Source organism: Vitis riparia, chromosome 19, assembly GCF_004353265.1.
Source record: "Vitis riparia cultivar Riparia Gloire de Montpellier isolate 1030 chromosome 19, EGFV_Vit.rip_1.0, whole genome shotgun sequence".
Lineage (NCBI taxonomy): Eukaryota > Viridiplantae > Streptophyta > Magnoliopsida > Vitales > Vitaceae > Vitis > Vitis riparia.
The window spans coordinates 4,473,154-4,495,095 of record NC_048449.1 but is presented as its reverse complement, the minus strand read 5'-3'; the positions used below and the strand labels follow the sequence as shown (position 1 = coordinate 4,495,095).

At 37.0% G+C, this 21,942-nt stretch overlaps 3 protein-coding genes and 1 non-coding gene across 6 annotated transcripts; 2 read left to right on the top strand and 2 right to left on the bottom strand.

The window, feature by feature from the left end:
* Positions 1 to 7,157: 7,157 nt before the first annotated feature.
* LOC117908537 (protein SPOROCYTELESS) lies at positions 7,158 to 8,288 on the top strand. The gene is made up of 3 exons (XM_034822175.1): positions 7,158 to 7,238; positions 7,590 to 7,769; positions 7,914 to 8,288. The coding sequence occupies exons 1-3, from the start codon at positions 7,191 to 7,193 to the stop codon at positions 8,139 to 8,141; spliced, it is 456 nt and encodes a 151-aa protein (XP_034678066.1). The 5' UTR covers positions 7,158 to 7,190; the 3' UTR covers positions 8,142 to 8,288.
* A 1,704-nt stretch (positions 8,289 to 9,992) lies between these two features.
* On the bottom strand, positions 9,993 to 10,074 carry TRNAS-AGA. Its single transcript has one exon. It is a non-coding gene; the product is annotated as a tRNA-Ser (tRNA).
* A 3,658-nt stretch (positions 10,075 to 13,732) lies between these two features.
* Positions 13,733 to 17,074, top strand: LOC117908686 (disease resistance RPP13-like protein 4). 2 transcript variants are annotated; one of them, XM_034822363.1, is made up of 3 exons: positions 13,733 to 13,872; positions 14,414 to 15,616; positions 15,883 to 15,963. In XM_034822363.1, exons 2-3 carry the CDS (start codon positions 14,417 to 14,419, stop codon positions 15,889 to 15,891), a joined length of 1,209 nt encoding a protein of 402 aa, XP_034678254.1. In that variant the 5' UTR covers positions 13,733 to 13,872; positions 14,414 to 14,416; the 3' UTR covers positions 15,892 to 15,963. The 2 variants fall into 2 exon arrangements, with proteins under 2 accessions (XP_034678254.1, XP_034678253.1); XM_034822362.1 differs by having other exon boundaries at positions 14,414 to 17,074.
* Positions 17,075 to 19,380: 2,306 nt separating this feature from the next.
* Positions 19,381 to 21,069, bottom strand: LOC117909588 (transcription initiation factor TFIID subunit 11). Of its 2 annotated transcripts, none has more exons than XM_034823647.1 (2): positions 20,249 to 21,069; positions 19,381 to 19,877 (listed from the first exon to the last, which is right to left on the bottom strand). In XM_034823647.1, the coding sequence occupies exons 1-2, from the start codon at positions 20,816 to 20,818 to the stop codon at positions 19,548 to 19,550; spliced, it is 900 nt and encodes a 299-aa protein (XP_034679538.1). In that variant the 5' UTR covers positions 20,819 to 21,069; the 3' UTR covers positions 19,381 to 19,547. The 2 variants fall into 2 exon arrangements, with proteins under 2 accessions (XP_034679538.1, XP_034679539.1); XM_034823648.1 differs by having other exon boundaries at positions 19,381 to 19,874; positions 20,249 to 21,065.
* Between the last annotated feature and the right edge of the window lie 873 nt (positions 21,070 to 21,942).

Sequence of the window (21,942 nt, the reverse complement as noted above, 5' to 3'; positions counted from 1 at the left end):
CCTAGAATCCACCATGTGTGCCCTAAAACAACACCCCTTGTCTCCCAGGTGTTTTTTCACCATTTGTCCATCTTTCTCAATGCCACTTTTACCCATACGCCTTTATCCACCTTCTTTGTATGACCACCTCCACCATACCATCCTCATTATAGTCCCCTCGCCCCACAAAACTGAATTACATTCAAATTACTTTATAATCCCAAAAATAACATTGTTTCTTACTGAACTGTACGACGTATATCAATAGAATGCATTATGTTGGTGCACGTCCAATAATGTTATGTCCAACTAGCCTTATTTGAGTGAATGATGAATGCACCTGCAACAAGGAGTGTTCAGATGGTTTTTTCGAGTATGCACATTCGTAGCTTAAGTTAATCTAAGAAAGAGACGAATATAAATTTTTTGGGAACTTGGTGTGTACTTGGATTTTGATGCTTGATGGCTATTTATCTTAATCAAGTTGTAACATTTCCCATATGCCTTAACTATCTTTAATGCCACTAATTGGCTTGTGCATAGCAATTTCTTTAAGATCAGACATTTATGCTCATGAATAGTCCCACGATTTAAAGGTTAAAACATTCAAAGCTTTAGTATTTAATGTTTGATAGTAATAAATGGTGCATGGATAGTGTTTCATCGTCCAGTTTCTTAGACAGGTAAGGCTGCACATTGCACAAGAAAGGCTATGCTAGACGGATGCAAGGACCCCACACTTCGGTTGTTCATGTGTTTTGGATTTTTCTCAAAATCTTTTGGCTTCGACAATCTTGACCAGACTTCTTATTGATGTGGTTGTTTTTCATTGGGGTTGTTATCATCTTAGAATAAACCTTTTAGCCATGCAATTATAGTGGTATTTAAATTGATTGTTTTTCCTATTTTGAATTTTATTTTTTATGTTTTAATTATGCTTCAATCCGCTTTTCTAAATTCTAATATTTCAACGGGTATTTCATAAAACACCCGAACACATATATTTGGCTTTTGGGCAGATTTGTCCCTTTTGGATGGTTTAGATTTAGTTGTCCTAGTGTTTTGGTTAGAGGAAGGGGATTTTGATATATTTGACCCAAATTGGAAATAGGTTGTATACTAGTTGCATAAAGGCAGACCTTTAAATTACTCTATCCTTTCATTCCTTTTGGTAACTCACTCCTGATTTCCCATTACCTTCCCAAAATTTCAATCTTTTTTTATTTGGCTTTAATTTGGAATTCATTGTTGGTGTTATTCTCAAAATGTTGTGCGATTCACTAGTTTGGGTTGTGGACCGTCAAATATTACAAGCTAAAACTAGTCTTTTGACAAGGCTTCATAATATATAAAAATCATAAAAAAAAAATCTACTAACCCAATTCAAGAATTTGGTAAAAAAAAAAAAAAATCAATCATTTTATTTTTAAATTAAATTTTATAAAATATATAAAAAAAACATCTTTAATTGTAAAAGTTAAAACCGTTTCAACCAAGAAAAGGAATGAAGAATAATGACACTATTTGAAGGGCACGGGTAAAGTGGGGCTCGGAGTAGAGCTGCTCTTTGATCATTCCAAGTAGGGCCATATCTTGTTCTCAGAAAACCCCAAAATCCACCATGTTTGCCTTTAACCAGCACCCCTCGTCTTCCACATGTCTTTCTACCAATTGTTTGCCATATTCCTTAATATCGTTTTTACTTGGTATGGTTACCTCCATACATTGTCCTCATTGTGGTCATCTCGCCCCACAAAACTCAATTGCATTCAGTTTTCTTTCCAATATTGAAAACGGCGTCATTCCTTGCTGAGTTGTCCGATGTGTATTAGTAGAATGCTTTGGTTATTCGTTTGGATTTTTTTCAAAATCTTTTAGCTTCTGCGGGCTTAATCGGACTCCCTATTGATGTGACTATTTTTCATTGGGGTTGTTATATAACAGTGTTAAAAATTAATATTTCATTACCCATAATCATCTGAATTTTGAATTTTGTTTAGCAAGTGTTTTTAGTTTTTCTATTATTTAAAAGATAAAAAATTTTAACTGTTAAAAAGATTAAAAACACTTTCTAAAATCACTAACAAATGCACTCGAAGGATAATGACATTGTTTGAAGGGTTTTTGAGTTTTGAGTTTTAAGTTTTAACTTTTAAAGTAAAATTAGAAAATATTTTTGTAATTTCAAAGAAGAGCAAGTGTAAAATGGGGCCCATAGTAAAGCTACCCCCAATCATTCAAAGTAGGGCTATATCTTGTTTTCAAAAAACCCCAAAATCCACCATGTGTGGCTTAAACCAACAATTCTCTCCTTCCACCCCTTACCATTCATCTGCTATCCTTCTCCTTATTGTTGTTACCCAACTGCCTCTATTCACTTTCTTCATATGACCACCTCTACCATAGCGTCCTTGTTACGGTCTTCTCGCTTCACAAAACTCAATTACATTCAAATTCTTTTCTAATCTCGAAAACGACGTCGTTGCTTGTTGAGTTGTATGACATATATCAATAGAATGCATTGTGTTGGTACATGACCAACAATGTTCTATTCGACTAGCCTTCTCTGAGTGAACAACGCATGCACCTGCAACAAGGAGTGTTCAGATGGTTTTTCCGAGCATGCCTATTTGAAGCTTAAATTAATTTAACGAAGATATGGGTATAAATTTTTTAGGAACTTGGTGCATACTTGGATTTTGATGTCTGATGACTATTTATCTTAGTTAAGTTGTAAGGCTTCCCATATGCCTTAGCCGTCTTTAATGCCAATAATTGGCTTGTGCATAATAGTTTCTTTAAAATCAGACATTTATGCTAATGAATAGCCCATGATTTCATGGTTACAACATTAAGAGTTTTAATATTTATTGTCCGCCAAATAGCAATAAATGGTGCCCAAATAGTGTTTCTCATGCAAGGACCCCACACTTTGGTTATTCATGCAGTTTGGATTTTTCTCAAAATCATTTGGCTTCGATGGTTTGAATTGGAATCCTTAGTGATGTGGTTGTTTTCCATTAGGGTTGTTACCATCTTAGAATCGGTCTTTTAGCCATGCAATTATAACGGTATTTAAATTGATTGCTTTTCCTATTTTGATTTTTTTATGTTTTAATTATACCTCAATCCACTTTCTTGAATTCTAATCTTTCAACGAGTATTTCATTAAACACCCAAAATCATATATTTGGCTTTTGGGAAAATTTGACTCTTTTAGATGGTTTAGATTTAATTGTCCTAATGTTTTGGTAAGAGGGCAAAATGATAAATAAAAGATGAGAGAGAAAAATAGAGAGATTGGAGAGTATCTTCGAGTTTTGGACTCATATATTAATTATTAGGCCTCTTCCTGAGGGTGATTCTAGGTCTCTTTGGTTGTTTCAATTATAAGAAATATGGGAAAAGGCTAAGAAATAGATGAAGTAGGGGAATCTTGATATATTTGATCCAAATTTGAAATGAGTTGTACACTAGTTGCATAAAGGCAGATCTTATAGTTACTCTATCCTCAACTTTTCTTTCGGTAACCCATTCCCTATTCCCCACTCTCTTCCCAAAATTTTCATTTTTATTTATTTATTTGGCTATAGTTTGGAATTCATTGTTGATGTTATCCTCCAAATGCAGTGTGATTCACTAGTTTGGGTTGTGGGTTGTCAATTATTACAAGCTAAAACTAATCCTCTGAGAAGGTTTCATAATATATACAAATCACAAAAAAAAAAAAAAAAAAAATCCATTAATCTAATTGAAGAATTTGGTAAAAAATAAAAATAAAAATCAATCATTTTATTTTTAAATTAAAATTTATAAAATATATATTAAAAAACATCTCTAATTGTAGAAGTTAAAACTGTTTCAACCAAGGAAATGGATAAAGAATAATGACATTATTTGAAGGGCACGTGTAAAGTAGGGCTTGGAGTAGAGCCGTCTCTCAATCATTCCAGGTAGGGCCATATCTTGTTCTCAGAAAACCCGAGAATCCACCATGTCTACCTTAAACCAACACCCTCTATTTTTCATGTGTCTTCCCACTATTCATTTGCCATCCTCCTTAATGTCGCTTTTATGTCATGTGACTACCTCCACCACACCGTCCTCATTATGGTCCTCGCACCTTACAAAACTCAATTGCATTCAGTTTCCTTTCCAATCCCAATAACGACATCGTTCCTTGCTGAGTTTTCCAATGTGTATCAACAACTCCCTACTAACGTGACTATTTTTCATTGGGGTTGTTACCATCTTAGAATTAGCCTTTAGCCATGCAATAATAGCAATATTAAAAACCAATATTTCATTACTCATAAACATTTAAATTTTAAATCTTGTTTAGCAAGTGTTTTTAGTTTTTCTATTATTTAAAAGATAAAAAATTTTTTAAATATTAAAAAAATTAAAAATATTTCCTAAAATCATTAACAAACGCACTCGAAGAATAATGACATTGTTTGAAGGGTTTTTAAATTTCAAGTTTGAACTTTTAAAAAGTAAAATTAGAAAATATTTTTGTAATTTCAAAGAAGGGCAAGTGTAAAGTGGAGCCCAAAATAGAGTCGCCCCAATCATTCCAAGTAGTGACATATCTTGTTCTCAAAAAACCCCAAAATCCACCATGTGCCCTAAACCAACTCCCCTTGTCTCCCACGTGTCTTCTCACCATTCGTCTGCCATTCTGCTTAATGTCACTCTTACCCAACCGCCTTTATCCACCTTCTTCGTACAACCACCTCCACCATATTGTTCATATTACAGTCCACTTGCCCCACAAAACTTAATTACATTTAGATTCATTTCTAACCCTGAAAACGACATTGTTTCTTATTGAGTTGTACGGTGTATATCAACAAAATGTGTTGTGTTGGTGCATAACCAACAATGTTACGTTCGGCTAGTGTCCTTTGAGTGAATGACAAATGTACCTATAACAAAGAGTGTCTAGATGGTTTTTTCAGGCACGCCTTTCAAAGCTTAAGTTAGTCTAGGGAAGAGATGGACAAATTTTTTTTTTGGGAACTTGGTGCATACTTGGATTCTAATGTTTAATGGCTATTTATCTTAGTCAAGTTGTAGCATTTCCCATGTTTTTAAGGCTAATAACTGGCTTGTGCATAACAATTTCTTTAACATCATACATTTATGCTCATGAATAGCCCCACGATTTAATGGTTACAATATTTAGAGCTTTAGTATTTAATATCCGCCAAATAGCAATAAATGGTGCTCAAGTTGTTTTTTGTCGTCCAATTTCTTATACGGGTAAGGATGCACATTGCATAGGAAATGCCATGGTAGAGGGATGCAAAGACCCCACACTTTGGTTGTTCACGTGGTTTGGATTTTTCTCAAAATCTTTTGGCTTTGATGACCTTGACTACTAATGTGGTGGTTTTTCATTGGGGTTGTTATCATCTTAGAATTAGCTTTTTAGCGATGTAATTATAGTGGTATTTGAATTGATCGATTTTCCTATTTAGAATTTTATTTTTTATTTTTTAATTATGCCTCAATCCACTTTTCTAAATTCTAATATTTCAACAGGTATTTCATTACTCATAAATGTCTAAATTTTGAGTCTTGTTTATTAATCATCTAAAATTGGCCATAACTAATTATATATATATATATATATATATAATTATTTTATAATTAAAACATTAAATAAACTAATAAACAAATGAAAACTAAAATTTTAATTTACTTTTTATATTATAAACATAATATAATAAAAATTAAACTTGATAAAGCAACTAAAAAGCATTTTTAGATATTATATTTATAAATTTAAAATGTTAAATAAGTTAAACGAGTATTAATTTTATTGCCATGTTTAATAGGTTTAATGGATTAAAATTATCCTAATGAGTTTAATCGGTTAGAATCATATAAACGGGTTATTTGATCAACTCATATATAATCCAACTTAGCCTTTTTTTCTCAATGTGGTATCATTTATGTAACAAATAAGTTATGTTCACATGTTCATATTTGACTAGTCTCATATGATTATTGAAAGATTCAATTTGTAAAGGAAACAAAATCATAAAAATTTAGTGAAACGGATCAACAAGATTATTTAAGTTTTATTTTTTGATATTTTTCTTAACACAAAAATGAATTTATTTATTTATTTATTTTTACTTTCTAGAGCTATTTGGTTTCTAATTAAATATGAAACAAATTCAGACATTGATATTTTAGGAAAAAAATCTCTATTTAAACATATGGAGTACCAACTCTCTCACAAATAGTCAAAACATTTAAAATTATTTCCCACACAAAACCAATGAGTAAGGGAGGAAATTTAAAATTTATGAGTTTTTTTTTTTGAAATTATTCCGAAAATGGAAGGTGGCGCATGAGGTTGAAGGTTTTGGCTTGTATTCAGAAACTGATTATTGATTACAGACCTATAGGATAGGGGGAATCACATCTTCATGACTAAATCTTAGTATATATGATTGCAACAGACTTTTCTCAAATGTTGCGCACCCCACCATAACAATCATACCCCCAATGATCACACCACTTGATCACCGCCAGTATCGTATCACATCTCATCATGAACAGCTTTTCTTTTTTCTTCTAAGATACTTGTGTCCGGGGTGCTGTGGACAAAGGGGAATTTTTCGAAAATATAATTTATTTGTTTTGAAAAAAAAAAGGGGAGGAAAAACCTGGGAAGAAAAAGGTGTGCATCAATGGCAACTGGGACCTCTATCTTCCTGTATAAATACCAAATCAACTCTACTTTTCTCTCTATACAAAACCCACAGGAAGCACTGGCCACTTCATTACTTCTCATGGCTTCTACAGAACCCACCATGCCCAACCGTTCTTCAACATCGCGGGCAAGAAAGGCCGCTTCAGCGCAGAAGAAGCAGCCCCAGAGAGGAATGGGTGTGGCCCAGTTGGAGAGGTTGAGGGTGGAAGAGTGGAAGAAGATGACTGGGATCACCCATCTCCAACCAATGAGTCTTCCCGGTCATTTTCGGTATCAGATTCCCTACCAGTTTGCGGAGCCGCCTCCGGCGCCGGCCAGTGGTCCGGTGCAGCCGGGGTTGGGCTCGCCGGGGTGGGTTCCAAGGTTTGGGGGTGGTGGGTTTCATGGGTTTAGTGGTGGTGGTGGGTTCAGGGTGGTGGATCCGTACAGAAATGATGGAGCTGTGGGGACTGTAACGGAGGCCTCGAGAGAGCTCTCTTCAATGCCAAAGATGGATTGTGTTTTTGATCGCTGTGATGTCTGCTTTAAGGTGATGAGTTCGTTTCTCAGTGCTGGTAGTTAATACCTAAGTTTGGCTGCCGAGAAAACGCGGAAAAGCAAGGAAAATGATCTTTTCAATCTTATATTTTATGATATTGTTTGGGTTTGAGGAGAAAAAGCAAAACGGAGAAAACACAGCTCAGGCAAAAAGTTGGTCTAGGCTCAATTGAGTTTTCGATTTTTCTTGGGTTTTAAGTCTAAATACTCAAAAGTTTAAGATCCCAAGTGTCCTACGTTTTCTCAGCAACCAAGCAAGAGAATTGGGGTTTAAGGCATTTCCTCTTCCTTATATTCCCATATTTATTTTTTCTTTAGTTAAGGTTTTGTTATTCTTTTGCAGAAGAAGAGAATGAATGCTGACAATTTAGGGTTTAGTGGAGGAAGAGAGAAGTATGCAGAGACACCACCCATCAACAGCTTTGATTTTCTGGGATTGGACATGGCCAATGACGAGAACCGAGATTTAAGCCGTAGACGATCACCCATGACTGCTACTTACGCTTGTTACAACCACAGCGAGGTGAATCATTGAATGGCTTTCATTGAAGCTTGTTTAGAAAGTTTTCAAGAATTTGATTGCTCATCTTTTATGGGTAATTCCTTCTTGATTGCTTCATCTGTTTATCATGAATTTTGAATAGGGTATGTGTGATTGGTACTGTAGGATGCGGAGGTTGTTGCAGTTCATAGGAAGGGAAACTCTGTGAATGGAAGAATTTTTATGGAGTATGAGTTTTTTCCGGGGAAAGGAGAACCTTCAACTTCAGTGGTTGGTGGTGGTGGTGGTGGTGGTGAAGCTTCTCTTGCAATACCAACCGCTGAAGCTGCTACTACCACTAGTAGTAGGAATGCTTCTAATGTTGTTGATTTGTCCCTCAAGCTTTCATATTAGAAGCCAAAAGAAGGATCTGTTTTTGTTGTTTTTGCTTTTGTGTTTTATCATGTTTTCACTTTTGTGTGTAATGCATGTGATCCAGAACCCAACCTCACAGCTTTCTCATTACCCTTTTCTTGTGAAAAGCTAATACCCCTACCCAAATTGACCAATACATATTCTGATTCTTGGCAAAATCTCTCTCTCTCTCTCTCTCTCTCTCTCTCTGATTGTGTCAGTGAGTAGGCCTTTTATGATCTTGCCTTTATTTCTCATTTAATCCATATTGTTCTTTTGAATCTGTTATGGCTCTGGATAGGTATGTACCATAATTCCAACCACTTTTATGTCACATAAAATTAATGTGCTAATGTTGTTTGATCATTTGTTTGTTGATTGCTTATACTTGCTTTTAGTAATAACCTTAATGGCTTGTCTCCATGAAGTAGGCAGTATTTTCATGGCATAACATTCATCATTGTATGATACCAACTGATGTTGAATGAGTTAGCAAACCTCATTATGATTTTCCCCCTCGCTTCAGTTTCCCTTTCTTGGGTGCTTCATTATCTGTCTGCAGTCACTTAGGCGGAACTCTGTACTCAATTAATATAAAGCAAGGAGCCTGCAGGTTTCTTCAGAGATGGAAACAGTTTTTTAGATTCTTATATGCCCATTAAATTTATGTGTTTATAAACAAAGATGGGTCGGTTAAGTTGATAAATCCCAATTTGGAAAAGAGGTCAAGCCTAGCTAGAACTGATAAACTGTTATGCAGATTGGACAGAAGACCACCCTGGAGTAAATTCAGCTCTTTGAAGTGATTTCTAATGGAGATTAGTAAGAAGTTTTTCTTTGAGATATGTCAATAAACCCACAGCTAGCTTCCATGGTTTAGATAGAAGAAAGAAGCTTTTACTACAAAGTTCAAAACCCTAGTAAGAAACACTGTCTTGCTGTTTCTGGGGTTGGTAGGGTTTGCTGTTTTAGAGTTTGATTTTAATCTCTCTAAGTTCTGAAACGCAAGGAACCCATCTCTACATTTCTGTTTATGGGAGTGAATAAATCCTTCTGGAATGCTTTGAAAAAAGTGAAAGCAGATAGAGAGGAAAAACAAGGAGAAAAGTAGAAGAGGAGAGTGGGTTATAAGTTATAACCTTCTTAGGGTGGTGTTTATATGATGAGTCAGTGGATGAGGCTGATTCCGGGCACACCAGCACAAACCCCAACAGCACATTCTGGATCGGGTATGTGAATATGCATGAGACTGCTAGTCTGTAATCTCTCAGTGGAAGTATGGCCGGTGTTTGGAAGCCCCTTTTGTATTCCCTTCTGATTGGAGGTTCAGTCACCAGACTCATGACCAGCACACCAGTGATCAGCTTTTTCATTCCTCCTTCATTTCTTTTACAGAAATGGCTATGGCATTTTCATGTGGGTGTTGCTCCTTCAGCCGTTTTGGGTGATGAATGCAGATTCAACCTCATTATTCATAGTGCTAATAAGAAAAAAGCGAGCAGCAGAATCAGCCATGAAAATGCTGTTTATCATGCAAAAAGTTAATTTATGAAGCTTGTTTGTCAAGAAAAAAGTGAAAACAGAATCAGCCATGAAAAGCCTGTTTATCATGCAAACAAAATTAATATTACCGAGAAAAATGCAGATTCAAACTCATTATTCATAGTGACAAGGAAAAAGTGATCAACAGAATCAGCCTTGAAAATGCTGAAGCCTGATTGTCAAGAAAAAAGTGATCAACAGACTGAGCCATGAAAAATCTGTTCATCATGCAAAAAAGCTAATATAGGAAGCCTGTTTTGGAACAGGCTCATAAGTTCGTGGAACTGTGGGAATACAGCGCCAAAAAGACGTGGACGGCAGGATTCGAACCTGCGCGGGCAGAGCCCACATGATTTCTAGTCATGCCCGATAACCACTCCGGCACGTCCACTTTTGTGTTGTGGGGCTTCTCACAGATTATCAATCTAAAATTTTTCAAAAGGAAATGTCCAAACCGAATGCTGTACTCATTGTAATTTGTTTTCAAAAGTCATTGAGCTTCGTCTTTTTAACTGAATGAAACAGCTACGCTTTGGTTTTTTGAGCATTGATTCAAATGATAAGCATAATGTGATTAGGGTAAGAATAAGATCACCATGACTAGGATACAAAATTTCGATACGATATTTTTGTGGCATTATTTTTTTTTTTGTTTTTATAAGTTTCGAAATTATTTTATTCCAAAGAACCCTACACGGAATGAATAGAAGCTTAAAATTCAACATAAATTCTTCATGAGCTTTTAGCCTAATTATTTCAATTAAGAGAATGATGAAAAAAATAAAAGAGAAAATATATCTCTTTATTATTGTTGGTGCAAGGACTCGTCGACAATGTCATTTTCTAATTTGATCCAACAATATTGGATGGTGATTGGTTGCTACTTCTATTACCTCTAAGTGCCCATACTAAGGTGTATTGCCTTGCATAGGGACTAATTGATACTTCTATGGTGTCTAAGTAGGGATGACAAGGGGGGGTTTTTTCCGGTATCCGTCCCGCCCCTAATAAGACGGAGTTCAATTTTAATAAATGGGTTTGTGATGAATTTGAAATTTTTTTTAAAACCCGGGACGGGTCTGAGTATTGCCCCTATCCCGTCTTGCCCAGTTTAATTATATATAAAATTAATTTAATTTAATTTTTATTTTACTATTTTTAATATATAGATAATAAAAAAATATTTTTAATAAAATAAGTTATAAAAATATAATAATTTAATTATTTATAAAATATATTTATTTTAATGTAATTAAAAATTTTAAAAGTAATTTTTTTAAAAAAAATTAAAATTAAAAAAAAAAAGCGGGTATGAGAATTTATTATACTCATCCCACCCCATCCCGTTTTATTTTTAAAATGGGATGAAGATGTGAATTATTTTGAATAAACGAGACGAGGTTAGGATGAAGGTGACCCATCCCAAACTCGACTTATTGTTATCCCTATGTCTAAGTACCCATACCAACGTGGATTGCCTCTAACTGCCTATACTAAGGTGTAACTATACCTCTGCAACAATTGCCTCAGAAGTTGTCTTGGATTCAAGTCCTTATGATAAGGAGTGGAATTTCCCCTTTTCAAGAGGTAGGTGAGTCCCCCATTTTAAGAAGTGGAGATTTTTTTTTTAATTTCAGTGGGGCACTTGCCCCTCAACAAGACCCAGGCCACTAACTCTACCCCTAGGCTAGATGCTTGGGCTCGATCTATGGTTTATTAGGTTGATACACGAATTCTAGTAGTAGTGTTGGCAATCTCTATTGGTTGGGCAATTTCTTATAAAAGAATATCTAAACGTTTTACCTAGCATTTGGACATTTCCTCGTTCAAATGCTTGACCCTCCAAATTCATATAATCAAGCCTATTTTATGCGTTTTAAGCTTGTTTTTCATATTTTCAAGTGTATTTTTGTAAAATTTAAATTAGAATTGCTCTTCAAAAACTGTAACATAGGTTTTTAGTATAAATATGATTGTTTTCTAGTCAAAATAAAAAGAAAACTAGCATAGCTAGCTATTTCTTGGTCTTTATAGTATTCCCTCTGAACATTTCAAAAAGGATTTTGAAAGAACTCTTGAGTGACGAAAATAAGGTGTTCTGTCGACTAGCTTCAACATGGAGTGGAGGTGCTGCATCAAGAATGTGAAAGATTAATGAAAGTTTTATTTGGTATAAGATCTCAAGGAGTAAGTGCAACAAATCAAATAAAATTGTACATATTTAGTGGATTTACTTGCGATGGTTTAAGTTTGTATGGTTTTTTACATTTACGGAGTTTATGAGAAGTCGAACACTTAATTTTTTCATATTAAATCCAAAGTTCATTTATGTGATTAATTTTATTTTTATATGAGAGTATCAACTTGTAATCACAATCATTATAATTATTAAAATAATTAAAACCCTTATAAAAAAATTAAATATTTGGGGATATTCCGCTTGAACTACTTATTTAACCATTTAAAAATAATCTTATTATTACATGATAATAATAAATGAATACTTGACTACTTATTCAGTCCTTTATAGAAAGTAATAAAAATAAACCAAATAGTATTGGAAAATAAAACGTATTTACCAATAAGTTAACAACAAGTTTAATATATTCCTATAACTTTTCGAGTTTTACTTTCTTTTATAAAATTTCGTGCTTCAAAATTACAAAATGAGTTCATATAAAAATAAAAATAGTCCAAGTGTGAATATACAAAATCTAAAATAAATATTCAAACTCAAATTCAAATTTTAAATCAGTCCAATAAATTTCATCAATCAAAATGAGTCATAATTAATAACCAAAATATAAACTTAATTAATTAAACCTAAAATATGATAAACTAAAATAAATTCCATTAAGCTTAAACTTAATATTTCATCATTCAAGCCCAATTTAATAAACAAACTCAAATCTATAATAAAAATCAACCCAATTTAACGTATATAACTCAAATGTAACAAAAATATACTACAATGTTATGTTATATTCAAATTAAATAATTCAATCGATCGTATAAATTATCAACTAATCTAATCCCAAATGAATAAATTCTAAATTAATTCATTAACAATAAATGAACTAAAATTTCATATTAATTTACCAATAATAAATTAATCAAAATTCCATATAAATTAACCAAAATTCCAAAGCATAAATTTCATATTAATTTAATAATCTAAATCACAAACACAACAATTATTATTAAATCTAAATAAAAAATGAAATAAAATAAAAAATACATAAAATAAATCCACACGTTTTTTGAGACCATGAATGCATCGGTGGGAAAAAATTGCCAGTAGAATTGGAAAAAGAAAGATGAATAAAATAATGATAATAATAATAATACTAATGGAAAATGGGTGAAATGGGAAAGTGAGGGGAGGAGAGAATGCGAGAAGAGAGAAAGGGATCGCTCGCCAACGATGACTCGTCGACAATGACTGGTTGATGGTTCTGTATAGTAAGAGTTGATCGCTTTTTGAAAAAACAAAAAACAAAATAAAAAAAATAATGAAAAAATGGGAGGAGGAAAATGGGAGAAGAGGGGTGGAGAAAAAGGAAGGGTGGTGTCCCTGTGAGGTGTCTCTCTGCAAGTGGGTGGATGGAGAATGGGAGAAAATCGGGGAGAGAAGGAAGAGGTCGTGTGGGTGGAGGAAGTATGGGTGAGGAAGGAAAGGGAAGAAAATCTGTGGGCAAAAAAAGAAGAGAAGTAGGTAGCTTCAAGAAGAAAAAATAAAATAAAGTAAAAATAGAAAAGTCGGGGAAAGGAGTTGGGAGGTGGTCTAGGGGATTTTGGGTGAGGTATGGGAGGGGAGAGAATGGGAGCAGGTGGGGGTAAGTGGGAAAGAGAGAGGGGAGAGAAAAGAAAGATAAAAAAGAAAAATAATACTAATAAAAATTAAAAATATCATATATATATATATATATATATATATATAACTGCAAAGAAGGATTGAGCTACCATTACTATATGAAGAGAAACGTAGACTGCCTCAACAAAAATACAGAAGTCAACCTTTGTCTCCTATTCAAATTAAAATTCACTTTACCCATTTTTTCCCTTCTTTCTTCTATTCTTTTAATATCATACCATTCTCTCAAACGACTTGAGGATTTGGGTCGTTGCAGATTGGTCATTTGATGGGTTACGTACAAGCATAAACTTCATAAGATTTGCTTATTTGAAGGTGAGTTAAGAGCAAGTTGTTTTTCCTATGTAGTTTTCTGGGTATATTTTCTTTTACAGTTTGGTGATTTCTGCTTCGTTTTACTTGATTTTGAGAACTTCTCTGATGGTGTTGCCCTTTAATGTCTGTTTTAAGTGCTTGCTGTAATTGAATTCCACAGCATATATGTGTGTATATACATCAAATGACAAGTTTTTCCAGGAAAATTTTGTAATGGGGGAAAGTTAAATTGTAGATATGAAAATGTTTATTATTGTTGCTGAAGCTATCTGAGGAGATATGATAGATTTTCAAGTAGATATTCCCCTTAATTTCATGAAAATGTTTTGAACCTGGTGATTCAGAGAATCATATATTGGGAAGGTATTTGATCCTTTGGAAAATTTTGGAAATACTCGGAACAGTATGTGTCAACACCATTTTTCTTGCTTCTCTTAGATTGTTGTTTGAAAATAGTGTGGACTTTCAGATTATGAAGATGGATTTTGATTTTCCACTCTTTCATTTCTTCTGGAATGATCTCATGATTTGAGTTGTGCAGAGAATGGTGGATGCTGTTGTTGCAGTAGCTTTGGATCGTTTACTGCAAGTGCTCACAAGCCAAGGCCTTCAGTTCATCAAATTTGATAGGGAGTTTGAGGAAGCGAGGACTGAGCTTCTATACATCAACAGCTTTCTCAAAGATGCTGAGAAGGTCAAGCAGGTGAATCAGATGGAAATGCTGAGAACCATTATGCAAGACTTGAGGGAGATGGTGTATGATGTTGAAGACATAATGGAAGACTTTGAGCTTCACCGCTTAAAATGCCATGGAGGATATAAGCTGCACTGCATGGGCTTTTCTTCATTGTCCTCAATGAAGTTCTATTTTGAAATAGGAAAGAGGTTGCGGATGGTGAGAGAAAGAATGACCAAAGCTAGAGGAAGAATGACCCCATACTTGGGGTGTGCTCTAGCCCTCCCAAGTCAATGGCCAGAATGGGGAAGGCAACCGTTAAGAAACCCAATACTAGTTGATGAAGCTGGAACAGTTGGGCTAGCAGAGGACCAATGGAAGATTGGAGAGTGTTTGCTGGAAGCAAGTGGCCATTTGACAGTGATTGGAATTGTTGGAATGGGTGGAACAGGGAAAACCACCCTTGCACAACAAATTTACAATGATAGGAGCTTGAAAGAACAATATGGATACACAATCTTCCTTACTGTCTCCCAAAGTTTTGAACTAAAAGAGCTCATCAGGACTATGCTAAGAAAATTGAATGAGAGTGAAGATTCCATGAGAGGAGATACTGCTGATCTGTTAAGGACATTGCATAGCAAGCTGGACAAGAAATACTTGATTATATTGGACAATGTTTGGGGAGCCGATGAAGGGTTGTGGTGGGAAAGCTTGAAGTCAGGTTTTCCTCACAGAGCTGGTAGCTGTGTCATTGTCACGACAAGGGATGAGGAAGTAGCTAGATCAATGGGTGCCACCCACAGATGCATACATCATCTCAGACTCCTCTCAGAGGAGAATGGCTGGTCACTGTTCTCTAAAGTGGTCTTTGAAAGAGATGGGGGTCAATGCCCAAATATGGATTTGGAGGTTATTGGAAAGGAGATAGTTTCCCAATGCAGGGGTCTTCCCCTGGCAATTAAGATTGCTGGGGGAATGATGGTGGGTAAAGAAAAAAGTGCCCACAGATGGAGTCAAATATCAAAGCATCTAAAACAAGAGTTGGCTACTCATAATAAAGATAAGGTGATTTTCTCCACACTTAGTTTGAGCTATGAGGAGTTGCCTACACATTTGAAACCTTGCTTTCTGTCCTTTGCCATGTTTCCTGAGGACACTGAAATTTTTGTGCATACAATGATACATTGGTGGATTGGTGAGGGCTTCATTAGGGAAAGGGATGGAAAGACAGCATTTGAGATTGGAGAAGAATGCATTAATGAACTGTTCTGCAGATGTCTATTACTAGGCTCATCCAAAACTATATTTGAAACTAATTTCTTTAACTGCAGATTGCATGACATGGTAAGAGACATGGTCATAAAAATTGCAAGAGAAGAAAATTTCATGTGCCTGGATGACAAAGGACAGCCTTCGTTGTGTGTTCAATCACGCAGAGGAGGCATATTGAGGAGCATAAATTTGGAGAGCTTTGAGGTCAATTCCAAGTCGCTCAGGACTTTGGTTGGAATGCACATAGAGCCCTCTGTCCTCAAAACTATGGGTCAAAACATGTCCCAACTGAAGAGGTTGAGGGTTTTAGACCTTTTACTCTCAGCAACATCTGATGCTGATCTTATTGATGAGAATGTTTTAAGCAGGATTGGGTTGCTGCAGCATCTGATTTGTCTCAAAATAGAAAATTGTAGAATGAAAAAGCTCCCAAATTCAATCACAAATCTTCGCAAGCTTCGAATTCTACGCCTGTACAATTGGCCTAATTTGAGAAGACTCCCACCGAGCGTTACTACTTTGGAACAACTGAACATAATGCAGATATTTGGTTGTGATTCATTGGAATGCATGCCAAAGGGGTTCAGTAACCTCCATAACCTTCAAATTCTGTGGGGATTTACACCTGGAAGTTGGAGACACAAAGATGGATGCCGGGTTGCAGAGCTGAGGCATCTCAATCAACTCAAAACTCTTTTCATTGAAATAAAGTCAGAGGATCAAATTGTAGAAGGTGAGTTGAACGTATTATCACAACTGCAAGACTTGAAGATTAAAGCCAGTAATGGAAGCAGTGGATTGGCTGGTAAGATTAATGGTTGGTTTTCTTCCCTCCAACAGCTGGAAAAATTGAGGCTTCATGGTTTACAAGGAGTTACCACTCCAACATGGCTCAATCCAACTTCCCTTCCCAACTTGCCACATCTTTCAATTGTTTTCTCGGAGAGACTTGTGCACTTGAACCCCATTTTCTGGGACACCCAGAATGTGAAATGGAAACTAGAGGTGTTTGTGCTTATGTATCTGGATGAACTGGATGAGGAATGGCCTATGATAAAAGGGGCAATGCCATTTTTGAAACATATGAAGGTTCAAGTGTGTCCCAAGCTCAAGCTTTTTCCCTTTGATGTTACCCGAGAGGGGCAATGGAAGAAAGGATGAAACTTGAAAGATCATCACTCAAGTCATTTATCTTGTAGAATCATGCTTCTTTTCATCACATTTATGAACTCATAAAATCAAGTTGTTTTATGCTCTTCATGTAAATAATGGAATCAAGATAGAAAAGAACGAAATTAGCTAAAAACAATAAGATCAAACTTAATACAACCCTGAAGGGTAGCTCAGTTGGTCCGATCTTGGGTTTGCTCCCCAATAGTCACCAATTGGAGTCCCCTAAGGGTCACTGGAGGTTTACCCGATTGTTAATTTCAGGGTCCCGTGGGATTAGTCGAGGTGTGCGTAAGCTGGTCCGGACATCCATAGTTATCAAAAAAAAAAAAAAAAAAAAAAACAAAAGATCAAACTCAATACACAACAATGAGGCTTAAATGCACATGTAGGCTTAAATGCACATGTGACTTCACGTAATTGGTTGTACAATAATGATAACTAGATGCACGACTAAGTACACAACAATGAGACCTGCCTTCAATGTACATGTGACTTCTCTTAATTGGTCGACAATGAGACCTAGGTAGTGGCTTCACCGCATTGGCTGTGCCCCACCGTCTAAATAGTCCAATGAAAGATGCTAATATCTAAAGATTTGAATTGCCTTTTGGTTTCCTCTGCTTCATGCTACACTGTTCAGTTGCTGTTTCTTGGTCTCTTCTGAGAACTGAGGTCGCCCATGTTTTAAGTTCGACCCATTGGAGGGATGGCTTCCATTTTGGTACGAGGAGAACTGACAGAGAAGAGAACGTGTTTTAGATGCTTAATTCAAAATTGTACAATTATTTGTCCATGCTAATCCAAAAGCTTCATTGTCTTCTTTTCTATGTACGCGTCATGGCCCAATGATGATGTTTAGTGTTTTCCCCCACTTGATTCAAAACGTGTTCACTTCCAAACGTAAAGAAATGTGACAAATAATGGGGCTGCTTGTTCTGAGAAGGTTCCTGAGATTATACATTCGAATGAAATGGGTCAACAAATATCTTTCCCAATCCACATTCTTGCAGTACTTGGTATAGATTCGAATGAATTTTTTTTTTTTTAAACAGGACATGGAGTTGCAATTTGCAAAGAGTAGGTTATGGAAGGGACCACCATGTGAGGCATTGCCATAAATTTCAACGTGAACGGGTCTTCTGATTAAAGAGGGCGAGATGTGGAAAACACTTCCCAAATGAATGAGAACCTACCATTTTTTGAACCTGCCCACTACTCATGAGGCATTTGGGCAAAGTTTGTTCCCCCATGGACTTCTTGTAGACGCCTCCACCAACTTCTCTTTGGACCCATCGCCACTGTCCTTCCCTATTCAAAGACAATTACCACGCCCTCCCTCACATCTACTTCAGATCAATTTCTAATCCCTTTCAAGCTCTGAACTCAACATTCAGTCGTACAACCAAATTTAAGGAAATTGGAGTACTAATTATACTCATTGCATTAAGCTACTGAGATGTCCTTGGAACTAAATGTAATGGTCGGTTAAGATAGGACGGTGGAGAGTCATAAAAAAAGGGGGGAGGAACATGGACCTTTGTGAATTCCACCTGATGTGATTGCTGGCCACACAACCAAACCCCTTTAATATAATATTCTTATTAGAATAAAAGCATAAAACCCATGGTAGACAGCAGCTAACTGTTGCTCAATCTTATCTAGCCTGCGTATTGGGATGGAGATGATCAACCCAATCCCGAGATATTTTACCTTATTAAAAAAACCCATAAAATATCTCGCGACTAAGCCAAAAGAAAGCCTGATCACAAGATTCACAAGGACCCATGATTAAACTTAATTAAATTGATTTCTACTCATTGTTTATTCATATTCAAGTGGAGGAGTGTGAGCCACACAATTTTGGGTTTTTTATTTCCCCTTTTCCTGAACCTCACATTACCAGTAGCGTAGGGTGGACACCAGACACCATCCTGCAGCTCCCAGCCATGAACCAACCAGGAAGCTTGGGTGCAAGTGCAATAATGATGACGCTTAAAATTCAAAACGACATTGCAATTTGCTGCTTGGGTTGTGGGGATTGTGGGCCTCTCTTGCTGCGTGGGAGATTAGGAGAGAGATCCCGGGTTCCAGCCCTTGTGCGACGTTTGGCACACCCACCACTGCACCCACCCCACCACTCCTGCGCCTGACCCCATTTTTGTTCTGCATAGATGGCCCAGGTTTTGCCACCTTGCGTTGTGGCCCATGTCAGATGCCTACCCTTCTTTTTCCTATTTTGCAATCAATTTTCTTGGAATTACTCATTACACATCATAACACGGAACTTAATAAGTCTGTCAGAGGGTTGTTGTAGGCGAAAGCTGGGTGGAATTTTTGAATTTAAATAAAAAATTATTAGGGATTTAGAAGGGAGAAATTTTAGATACAAGGCAAACGATTACAAACATTAACCATTTCAGAAGAAACAAATGATTTAGAGAGTGTTACAGAGGTATATCAACTTTAATTAGGGATAAAAATTAACAGATAAATTAGCCTATTTTTTTTATAACAAAAAAAAAAAAGAAAAAGAAAAAGAAAAAAAGCAACCTCAAACTGTACGGGAAGGAATTGTCGGGTTAGCGGTAGGACGAAGATCAACGGCCCTGGGATCTTTGCTTAACTTGCAGATTCCGAGAATCATGGCCGGCGCTTCGTCGCCGGAGATAATGCTCTTCTGGAACTTCTTGATGGAGCCTATGATCGCCGTCGATGTTGACTCTGTTTCGCCTTGGTCTTCGAGCTTTAGCGATCGGTTCAGCTCTGTAGGTTGCCGTTCGTAACATGGCCTCCGGGAGCTCAAAGAAGTATCTTCTTCGTCGTACGCTGTTCTCGAAGCTTTGTGGTTGTGTTGCCAGGAGCAGCAGCCAATGTCATCCTGCTTTAGTCAAAGAACAAACTGACTGTTAGGTGTTGAAGAGTACTCAGTTTGGTTCCCGAGAAAGCTTGAGAAAAGAGAAGAAAATTTTGTCTCCGTCTCTACAAAATTAAAGAAATAGCCAACTCAGCTGAGCCTAACAGCTTTCGTTTTCTCTAGTCATATTCTAGATAATGAAGTCTTAAGATACAGAAATTCATTTTCTTTCAGGTGCCGGTATTTTCTCGCACACCAAACAGAGTCAAACAAGAGACACCAAGGGTCGGGGTGACAGGAAAAGGTCTTCAACACCACAAATGCATTTTGGAATCGGAAAATTAAAACAGATCTAAGAAGCAGTAACGTTGGTAAGAGGATGAAAACGAGAAGCATACCTCGGAATCGAGATCAAGATCTGCATTCTGACGCGTCCTCTTCAGCGCCGAAACACCTCCGCGGCCTCTGGCAGAGAACCTGCTCGAGGCCTCCCCATCTTCGCTGCTCGAAGAACTGGCATCGGGAGGGAGAGGCAGAGACGCCGCAGATGATGACAAAGGAACCACTTGATTTTCTCCATCTTCCTCTTCTTCAACATCATCATCTTCATCACCTTCATCGCCATCGTTCTCATCATCGTCATCGCGGTCATCACCATCATCCTCCTCGTCATCGGTATTACCTCCTTCACTCTCCCGGTCTTCACCGGAGCTCCGATGTCGGTCTTTGTCGCAACGGAGAACGCAGGCTTCGCAGACAGAGACGGTGGGGGCGAGGCGGGTGCCGGAGGCTTTCCAGGGAGTGGGAGCTTGACAAGCGTGGCAGAGGAGGCTCCTGGAGTGTCTGGCCACTAGGAAGTTGGCCCCATGAACCTTCTCGTCGCAGTCCCAGCACAGCCTCGCCTGATCCGACTCGCAGAACATCCTGGCCGGAAAGCTACACAGCTCGCACTCCTTCATCTCCTTCATCTCTCTCAATCCGCTTTCGTCTGTAACTCCAAGATGAAAGAAGAGGCTTTCCTCAATTCACAGAAATATCCTAGATTCTCCCAAATTTTACATGGGTTAATTACGCGGTATGCAAGGGATTAAATGGCCTGGCGCTGTCATTTGGGAATAAAAATCTCAGCGGCTGTTTCAGAGTCAGTTACTTGTTCAAAGCAGGTTGGGGAGGCAAAGGGGTCAATAGCCTGATTTTGGGCACGCCATGTGCCAGGCACATGACCATTTTCCCACAACCTTATTATTACTATTCCGTGTTTTTACTCATAATCCTGCTCTCTTGATATTTTATCAATCCAATATCTGCTTTGCCTGCCCATAAAAACTTTATTATAAATTCCAATTACTAATTAAGCAGGTGGACCGTGGGGGATACCCACGTGAAACCCACCTGAGCCTCCACTCAGCATCCGACGTGTACCCGTGGCCCCCACCCTTACTGTTATCCACACCACACCTCGTCTTTCGGCCGTCAATAATTCCTTTATTCAAATCTTCAATTCCTTTTTCCAAATTTTATACTCTATCCCCTCCCATAAAAAATAAAAAACTCCACAGGCATGGGCTGGCGGGCTGGGCAGACAGTCGTGGCAGCAGCACCGCCACGTTCAGGGCATCTTCCAGGGATTGCGAAATTTAGCCACGTGGCGAAAGCACGTGAAGGAGTCCTACGTGGGAGGAGGTGATTGAGTGTAGGGGTAGAGGAGTGGTGAGGTGGAACTGGTAGGTTACGTGAGAGAGAGAGGGAGAGAAATAAATGAAGAATGTGTGGGTGTGGGAGATGGAGAGGCAGAGGGGATTGTGTGGAGGGGGAGAGACGTTAGGTTCCATGCACCCAGACAGGTGCATGGCATGGCAGGTTTCAAATTCCAAAGATGAGACTACTCAAAGTTGATGTCCACACTGGTGTGGTGTGTGCCCCACACCTAATCTCCACTCTCCATTTTCCATTCTCCACATTCTAATTTCTTATTATTATTTTATTTATTAAATATATATATATATCCATCATTATCCAATTTCTTATTTCTTTTTTTTTTCCATGAAATTTCTATTCTATGATACCTACTCATATACTTATATTAGATGTT